Source organism: Nanorana parkeri, unplaced genomic scaffold (assembly GCF_000935625.1).
Source record: "Nanorana parkeri isolate BGI_ZX_2015 unplaced genomic scaffold, ASM93562v1 scaffold1303, whole genome shotgun sequence".
Taxonomy (NCBI): Eukaryota; Metazoa; Chordata; class Amphibia; order Anura; family Dicroglossidae; genus Nanorana; species Nanorana parkeri.
Genome location: NW_017307571.1, coordinates 244,418 through 254,507, shown reverse-complemented (window position 1 = coordinate 254,507; position 10,090 = coordinate 244,418). Strand labels below are relative to the sequence as shown.

Sequence of the window (10,090 nt, the reverse complement as noted above, 5' to 3'; positions counted from 1 at the left end):
ATGGGAATAATTATATATATATATATATATATATATAATTTATGGGGTAAAAACTATGGATGTTCAGATACCAGTGCCAATACTTGGCATTTTCACAAGAACTACCAGGGTTGCAGCGGTTGCAGTTGGGACCTGGCTCTGGCGCTCCACCACTGTCCTGAAATCATTAGTCTGTATTGTTTTAGAAAAAACTGTCACATGACAATAAACAAAAATGTATCAGTACTTTTATCTGTGAGTAGTTGACTTGGGCAAGTATCAGTACTCGTACTTGCAAAACTGGTATCAGTGCATCACTTTATATGTTTATAAAAACAAAATCATACATTAAAAAACAGAGATGTACAAATCCCAGGAGCTCCGTGTGCTCCTGACAAATTACAGCTGCCTCCTAACTTTTGAATTGTTCTCTAGCCTAGGAGCTCGAAAAGTACCGTATCTGTACTTGTACCGAGTACGGTACTTGGTATCGGTGCATCCCTAGTAAAAACTATTTCAGACTTCAATGGCTATTAACAATTTGAGCAGGTCAAGGCAGATGGGTTATAACCAACCACTGCCCCGCCATTTCTATATGCAAATTGTATGATCTTTTCTGCCAGTTTCAATTTAATTCTATAATAGAATTTAAAGCAAGCAGCTAAATACACATTTAGAGAGTTTGTTTGACTTGCCAAAAAAATTTGTACTCCTGTGGAGCCAGTTATTGGATCTAGATACTGCTGCCAGGCAGCATAGCTAGGTCCTCGACTTCCATTATCACAATACTACATGGGCAAGAACAACTCCCCAGCCTGCTAACCAGACAATAAAGTAGCAGCCAAAAACTGATAATACAGCGGCCTTCTCCACTTGTGAGCACATGTGCACAAAAGCCAGGCTGGCTTTTAGTACTCCTATCCTGAGCGGTGATGTATAGAGGATTAGTGGATACTCCGATTAAGACAAAATGAAGGTGCTTGCACCAGTTGCATTTTAAAATACATTTTTTTTTTCCATTAAAAACACAGAAAGGCATTGCTTTTCCCCAGCTTTAGGTTACATTCACCGACGATAAATGTGCATTTTGGGAACCCTGTGGCAGGAACCCGCGGATTTCCTCGGCAGGAATCCAAAATATGCTGTTTAGAAGCGACCATTGTCACCCATTCAAGTTAGTGATTGGGTGACAGCGGCCATTTGAAAAGTCTGTCTGTACTCAGCATGTAATTGTAGGTTATATGATTATATGCGGTTAGGAATAGAACACTATAGCATACTTTAAGTAAAATGTACATTTTCATTTCAATAGCTTTTTAAAGATGTTATATTAAACTTCTTTAAGAGAAGAAACCTGCATTTTTTACGTAGGGAAATAAATAGTTTAATACTCACCTATGAGAGAAACAGCACTGAGAGGCACAATTAGAGACAGTGGAGCAAAGGCATAGGAAGAAAACACCCCGGTCTCCCCTAGTACCACTAAGAAGAGACCAAACCACCACGTCTTTGTCTTGAAGTAGGTGCGAGGGTCTTTGGAACTAGCCAAACGTATATGGCTGTATTTCTGTTCATTGAAAAATATGGTCATTAGCAATTGTCATCCTCATAATCTAAGTAGGCTTATAAAATGTCAAAGTAATGCACCCTCTTGTGTCAATGGCAGTAATATTTATATAGATGCAAACTAGGGGCTATTGCAGGCATATGGTCCAGTGCAAGGTGAAATAATTATACCAAACAGGTGTGAATAATCAAGATATGTAATGCAGGGTACATTATAATTATTAAATCAAAAAGTATCAGCCTTGAAGGAGGAAAAACTTAGTGATGAAAATCCATGCTCTATAACAAGTTAAGGTCACTGAAGACAGTTAAATGTTACTTTTTTTTTTTTAAACAATGGCCAGACTCAACACAGCAACAAGACAAAAGGGCCATCTAGCGGCATTAACAATGTCTTTTGCAGGCAGAAATGTCAAGGAAGACAGGTGTTTCTAGATATGCTGTCCGAAGAAGTACAGAGAAACAGGCAATGTTTAGGACAGAAAAATGCAGTGGTCAGTCAAGGAAACTTAGCAGATGAAGGACAAATCAAGTTGACTTCCCTTCACAATGGGAAGACGTCCAGTGCCACCATTAGTTCAGACTTGCCAGAAAGCAGTACACCCATCTACAGTCCAGAGATCTCTGGCCAGAAGTGGTCTTCCTGACAGATATGCGCCTACAAAGCCATACCTCTGACATACAAACAAAGCCAAGTGACTTGCCTATGTAAGAAAACAATGACAACTGATCTGCAGAAAATGGCAGCAGGTGCTTTGGACTGATGAGTCCAAATGTGAAACATTTGTATGTAACCAAAAGGCAGTTTGTTTACTGAAGACCTGGAGAGCAAAAAAAAAAGATGTGTCTGCAAGCAAGAGTGAAGCATGGTGGAGGTTCTTTGCAGATGGGGCTGCATTTCTGCACATGAAGTTAGGCATTTGATGAAAGGTCTTTTTAATTCTTAAAAGTACAGGCAGATACTTGTCCATCATTCAATACAATAATGGAGGTGCTGATCAGCCCCAAATTTATTCTGCAGCAGGACAATGATACCAAAACATACAGTGCTAGCTCTAAAGCAGTGGTTCTCAACCTGTGGGTCGGGACCCCCTCGGGGGTCGAATAACGATTTGCCAGGGGTCGCCTAGTGGCTCTCGGCCGACGGGAGAGAAACACTTTCTCCCGGAAAGGTCGGGACCTTTCTCTGTTCTGTTTTTTTTTTGAAAATCGGGGGCCGCCGGAAGTCAGAAAAAAAAAACCCACAATAGGAATGCATATATATTTACCAGTAGCTGCCTCATTTCCCACCCTCGGCTTATACTCGAGTCAATATTTTTCCCCAGTTTTTTGTGGTAAAATTAGGTACCTCGGCTTATATTCGGGACGGCTTATACTCGAGTATATACGGTAATGTCTTACCTGTAGGTTGAGTCCAATACTGATAACAAGATGTCCAAATATGGCCAACAGAGATCCAATAAGGTTGTCCTGAAAATACATACATTAGTTACTGCATAGTTTATTGCCAAGTTGTGTTATTGTTACATAGTAGTACCAATAAAACCAGAATATATAATGTAGCAAATTTTTGTATACCCAAGAATGCAAGTTTCCTAGGGTTCTTTCACACATGCATTAAAGTATTCTTTTCCTGAAAACATACAGGTGCTGCCAATACTAAAACACCTTTTAAAAATTGTACAGCAGCTTAAAGTTAAATAGACTTTTAGGGGAAGATTTATAAAACAGGGAATGCGGCATTTAAATATTCTTGCAGGGGTATCTTCCTGGAGCGTGCGTTTTAAACAGTGACCGATTCACCTTCAGACTTCAGTGAATGTCACACGTTTATTCTTCACTGCATTATAAACATGCCCCTTGGTGTTCATTTAGTAGTTAAATAGAACCAGGTTTGTATATAAAACAGAGCTTACTTTATAGCACACATGTCAAACTGTTTTATGGGTTGCATACAGCTCTCTCCCTCTGCGGCTGTCAGTGGTTTAAGGGTAATTTAAAAAAAAATAATGTGCCTCCAGCTAATAAGTTACACAACCTTGCAAACGTTTTATCTAAATACTTTAAGAAAACCTTTATGAACCCTTTTTCTTGGGTTGAATATAGCAAGTTGCAAATTTTACTATAATGGTAAGTTCTGATGTGGCCTAATCTTCTTTATGGAATTACAAAGGTGCAGCCCACAGTAGACATAATGTGCCCCCCTCACCCCCCATGACGATTTAGTCCTCTCAGTTTGATCCACTGTTTCTTCTGATTTTGACATGCTGGCTGGCTTGCAATTCTAGCTATGTTCTGCCCATTCTTACAAAGGCCGGGTACCAGCAATGTCAGGTGTATAGATCAGAAACAGTCTACTAAAAATTGTGATTTATAGCTAAATTTGAGGGTTTCCAATGCCTAAAGCTCTGGATCTACTTACAATTTTACTATGTACTGAAGGTAGCCTCTGCTTATACATTTTACTATTGCATCTTCAGTGTGAATAGCCTAGTTTTGTGAAAAGTCTACATTAAAGCAGAAATAAAAAATGCTGAGAGTTAGGATTTTTTTGTATTTTCTGCCAAAAAAAAAGAAGATTATTAACTTCTTTCCCCGGTGAGTTTTATTTTCTTTGTTTTTTGTTCAGTGTTTTTAGAAGCTAGATTCATAATGAAGACAGTGAAGAAAATTATATTTATATCCCTATTTTTTCTGTACCCCTTAAAGTGACATTTAGGCCTGGTTCACACCTGGGCATTTCACAGTGCGTTCTTACGCTCTGGAAAACGCTCAACATGTGAAAACCAATGATTGCCTATGGACATGGCTCCCACCTGGGCGTTTTACAGCGCGTAGGAACGCGCTGCAAAACGCCCTATGCCCAAAGAAGTACAGGAGCTTCTTTGGGGCATATTCGCCATGCGTATCCATTGGGATACAGCCGGATAGCCCTCGGAAACGCGTGTTTGTCGCGCTTTTTTTTAACCGGTAAAAACGTGCGGCACGAAACACGCGACAAACGCGCATATTCGATACGCCTAGGTGTGAACCCAGCCTAAAAAGGATAATTTTTTTTTCCCTCCCATGTTAATGTCAGCACTTACCTTAAATGATGTCTCTTAATTCGATCTTCTTTCCCCATGTTTTCATCTGTCCCTCCTCTGTCCTTTTCAGCCTTCTCTTCAGCGCTGCTGCGGGTCTCCGATCCAGCGCTGACTCCTCTCTGCTTGCAGGCACTTCTGATCCAACGGTGTCTGCATGCGGTTGCACGCGTCTATAGACTTACCTTGCTTCTCTGCTCGTCTTCCGGCCGAGAATCCGAACTGCGCATGCGCCCTCCCCAAGATGCTTTGCGGGCGCCGGATCAGTTTTGTTCTCTCGCACGGGAGCGCACAGCCAAAAACAAGGTAAGTGCAAAGTGCTGTCACAGCGTTTAAAAAAAAAAACAAAAAAAAAACTTTCTGCCTATATCTACTGCTTGATAGCAGTAGATATAGGCAAAAAACAACAAAAAACAACAGGAGGGTTTAGAACCACTTTACTGGACAAAATTAGAAAAAAAAACCTAGTAAAATCAACAGCAGTTATGATCAATAACTTGAGCTGTTTGTATTTGTTTATAGAAATTATAATTAGGGATGCACAGATACTAGTATCGGTGCAGATACCGAGTATTTAGGCGAGTACTCGTACTTGCCCAAATGCTTTGATACTTACCCCCGATACTGAAACTTCTGGTCAGAGGGAGATCTCCTTCTGACCGGCAGTGCCACGAGGGAGCATGGTTCCGGCTTCCCGGGCCAATCAGGAAACCAGGTGGTACTCCCATGACCCACCTCCTGGCTTTCTGACTGGCTAGGAAGCCGGCTCCATGATGAGTGGCAGCGTAGCTTACTGACCAATCACAACATGTTCTTTCGATGATAATAATCCAGGCCAAATGATGCCGCTATTAGTATTCAGTATTGACGAGTACCGGGAGAGGGGGAAAAAAAACTAAACAAAAAAAAAACGGTAATCATACTTGTTACAGAAAAAAAAAACTGTAAATCGGTGCTTCCTTAATTGTAATTCCACTAAAGGAAAAAAGTTGAAAGTAGATATTGCACTATTTCACAATTTAAACTACAAACGGAATCATGTTCCAGGAATTTTATCAGTGCTAATGACAGTTTAGCATAAATTACAATCTAAAAGATAACTGCACCTATTCAAAGAGCAATTACCCAGAAACCCCAAGTACGACAAAATTATCACAAAACATGTGATCATTTATCTACATAGGAACTAAATATTCTATGAAGTTTCATGGAATATTCATTAGACACACCTGTCAGGTCTCTAAAGAATTCAGACCACCAGGTCCCTGCAAAAGACGTACTATTATACTCTCCTCTCTGGTGCCCCTGCATTCCAGTGCTGCAGTCTGCCTTTGGCATTCAACAGTGTTGGATGCCCATGTCCCCTGCCGTGCACTGTGACTTCTCCCTCAGCGAGTAGTGCTACTGGACACACTGAGGTCATGTTCAGGAAAGTTATTTAAACCTGATCAGTACACTTTGGACCTCTCTGGGTAGCTGTTCCCAACCTTCTGTTCCTATGGCGTCTGCTCCAGTGCCAATTCATGTTAATGACCTTTTGCTTATTTCTTGTTCTTATTATCTGCCTGTCCTGACCTTTTTTTCTATTTGACCACTACCTTGCCTTCCAATTTGATACCGTGCTTCCTTTCTGCCTGCTGTCATCTGTTGCCACTGAGTGTAACTGAGGGCTGCATCTTAGGAGCTCTCTGTAGCAAAATCCTTCACCCATTTTAAGGTGCTCTGGTAGACACTGGGCCGTTCCTTAGACCCAGCACCTCAAAAGGTGGGTGTTTGACAAAGTGGCAGGTGCAGTGGTAAGGCTAGAGGGGTTGGTATGGTGGCAGGTGCATTGGCGAGTGAGGAGTGATGGGGGTCACGCACAGTGGTGACAACGGAGGAGCATGCAGGTGGGGTAATTTTCCGGCAAAGGGGTGATGGGGGAAAAGAGAAGATGAAGGTCAGGAACTGCACTCTGCGGGGGGTGGTTAAAAGGATGGGAGGATAGTATGTAGGCATCGTGGTTCGGTAGTGAGAGCAGGATAAAGGGTGTGCAGGCATACAGGTAAGAGCAGGTGCAGACACACAGTGGTAAATAATTTAAAAAAAAAGGCAGGGTTGGTGAGAGAGGGGGGTAAAAAAGCAGTGTGGAAGATATGGTCACATTCCTAATGGGATGGATTTCTTGCAACTGCCATTGCTATGGAACTCAGGTGCCACATAAACTTATTATAAAATTGCCTTTCAAAGTAAGAATTTAGACTTCAGCTGTGACAACATGGTGTACTTGTAAACACTGATGTTTATTCTCTATTAATTTGACCATTTTATTCTCTATTAATTTGACCATTTTATTTTAATTTCAACAATTTCACTTCCTGTATTCCTTATTTTTACAGATCATAAACACAAGCCGAGGTGATGTCATGACTGTTGCATAAACAGATCATATTATTTTCAACAATTATGAAGCAATCACGGATGTGTATGAAAACAAATGTCTATTAAAAGTGAACTGTAATCTTAAGCAAGCAGTGTGACGTTTGTTTTCGTACTGCATTGTACTGTGATCAGAAGTTTTCTCCTGATAATAGTAGATTTGTGGTGAACTTTGTGCTAATTATGCTGGAGTAAATACTGCATACGTGGATTACAAAAATATAAACCTCCACAGACATTTTGCCTAAATAAAACTTCAAGCACAATGTTTTAAATACAACCTATGATAAGAGTAAAACATAAAAGATGCAAATGCTGATCTCTCATCCTGAAAACCCTAGTTTGCTGACCAGCGTGCTTCCATTCCCATATCACTGGCCTGGGAAAGGTCTGCAACTTCCTGATGTGCATCCTCCAGCTGTGCTTTAACTACATATCCTAACATGCCTCTGTGAATCATACCTGTAACTGTCAGTCTTGGAATACCTCATGAGACTTGTAGTTTCACAACAGCTGGAGGGCTGGAGTTGCCAACTCCTACCCCAAAGCTATCTAATGACAGGTTTAGGTTAATTCTTTAAAATGCATTTTTAGAATTGACCTGCTGCGTCATCTGGATGCGACACCTGAAACTAAGACACAACCACTGAATTATTAGTGTACAAACGTCTAACATTTCAGAGCTGTTTTCTTCTGTAGATATGCCAATAACATATAGTGGAAAGGACTGCCTGACAGGATACAAATGAAATAAACCGTTTAGGTCAGTGGTAGGCAACCTTGGCTCCCCAGCTGTGCTGAAACTACAAATCCCATCATGCTTCTGCCTCTGGGAGTTATGCCTGTGGCTTGCAATGCCTTATGGGATTTCTAGTTTCAGCACAGCTGGAGAGCTGAGGTTGCCTACCCCTGGTTTAGGTAAACACTCACATTACATGGTTTTGGCACGTCTCCAGTTCTAATACATGCAGCTCAGTGTTACAATATATACTGCAGCAGTTAAAATATAATAAATATTACACAATGATAACGAAGCCAAAAATGTAGTACCTTGTAGGAAAAATTGTTGTTCGCAGGCATTAGAGGAGTGGTGCCTACCAATTCCTCTATCTGCACAGCAGGAATGGACGTTGTCTCCATTTTCTTTTCAATTTGGAATATTCCTACTGCATCCTCAAATCCAGTCTTAAGATATGATTATCAGCTCTCATACACAGAAAAGAGTCCTGCTTTGTCATTATAAAAGTCACTTCATTTGTGGCAATGTACAGTTAAAGTAGCATCTTGCCCTACATTTTAGAAAGACAAAAAAAAAAAGACATTATGAAAACACATACAGGGTATATTGCAACTTCACACAATCATACTGTCATGAATACTTCCATAAATTACCATCTAAGTTTTCTTACAGTCACAAGAATGGATACATACAGCCCTTTTCTTTGTGTACGAGGTGTTTTGGTTTACATATAGCAGAAAGAAACTGATACTGTTCTCTTCAGCGGAAATACCTTTCATAGTAAATAACTGCAAAACATACCAGCACTTTCAGGGCCTGTTCACACGACGTCCGTTTTCTGTGCTGACCTGATCCGTACGCTCCTGCACTAAAAATGCATCCCAATGTATCCCTATGTGTTTTATGGGCTACAGTTCTCCGCAGTCCGTTCAGGTTACGACAGAAAAAATACTGCATGTCACATTTTGTCCGGTCACTGGAATGCATCAAAAACGCGGCCAAAACGCACTGCATCAGTAGCACCGCACCTGATCAGGACCTGATATCATGTGAACAGGCCCTAAAGCTTTCGTATGTATACCGGTCAAATAATTGTGTTCACTAGGGTCTGTTGCATAAACATGCACGTTCGAATCGCCCTTAACATCCATGTTTATGCAAGGGAGAAGCCCTTAAGGGCACAGCCGGGACCGACTTTATTTAAAGTGGAAACAAAAACGATCGGCCAGTAAAGAAAACTGGTTGAGCAATTATTTATTAGAATGGACTGCCAGGGATGTCTGGTGAAACAGGCAATAGAGTTGTTGCCCAATCCAACCAAAATCAGGAGGTTACTGTGCTATGTGTTGGGTACCTTTACTTTATGGCACACATTTCTTGGAGTAACGGAAATCGTATTTGGGGAAAAAAAAAAAAGACAAGCAACAAGTCAGCATGGCTCCCCTCAAGATAGTAAAGATGCTGATGCACCACGGTAACGAGAAGGTAAAATGCACAGCTTACCATGTGATACTGCAATGCATGTTAACAAGCAATATGATGTGCATGAATAAACAAAATGCACTTGACCTGTGGCTGGTAAGACAGCTGCACACTCAACGCACTTCTACAGCAGTTGCCAACATACTTGAAGCACTGCATACTTTGTGGTGTGCTGCTTTGCCAAAAACACTGCATGTGCATTTTTGTCATGTGTTAAAGTGAACCTGTACCCAGACTATGCAAAGTATTTACATATTCTGAACAAAAAGTTAAATCACTTTAAAACAAACCCCCATTCATCTCTGTAACTGTAGGCATTGTGGAAAACATATTCAACTCTTTTCCCCTCTGTTTTCTATTGAAGCAAATCTTGGGAGCTTACAATCCCTCTAATCTACACACACAGCAGGCATTTCCCATCTATTAGAAACAGAATCAAACCTGACCTACGGCGTTCAATATTGTCTGAATCAAAGACCTATAACAAGTTTTCATGTCCTTATTTGCATGTTTGTTCCAGGGAAGTTACAAATGAGTAAAACAAATTAAAAAAAAAGAGAAGACTAAACATGACAGCCAGTGAACTATCTTTTGCAGAAAGAGAGGAAGCAATGGCACAATGTATGTTTCCTTTAAGCAAATATTAAGCAAATTTGTCCAGTCACACAAGCTTGTGGATGCACGCACATGCACATTCTATATTAGCATGGCAAGACCACAGGTCCCTCAAGGGATTGGCTGATAAAAGCATTTGGCAGAGCATGGGCTGGATTTTTTCATTTCTTAAACTATAATGTGTGATTTGAAAATTGCACAGTTCCTA

General features: G+C 40.7%; 1 protein-coding gene across 4 annotated transcripts in view; it reads right to left on the bottom strand.

Annotated features, from left to right (window-relative positions):
- Positions 1-8,331, bottom strand: part of NIPAL3 (NIPA like domain containing 3) — a 26,114-nt gene extending 17,783 nt beyond the window's left edge. For all 4 annotated transcript variants that reach the window (XM_018569200.1, XM_018569198.1, XM_018569201.1 and 1 more), the window contains exons 1-3: positions 8,097-8,331; positions 2,947-3,015; positions 1,375-1,546 (exon numbers count right to left, since the gene is read on the bottom strand). In XM_018569200.1, coding sequence (XP_018424702.1) covers positions 1,375-1,546; positions 2,947-3,015; positions 8,097-8,186 — 331 coding nt within the window. In that variant the 5' untranslated portion in view covers positions 8,187-8,331. The remainder of the gene's footprint in view (positions 1-1,374; positions 1,547-2,946; positions 3,016-8,096) is intronic.
- Between the last annotated feature and the right edge of the window lie 1,759 nt (positions 8,332-10,090).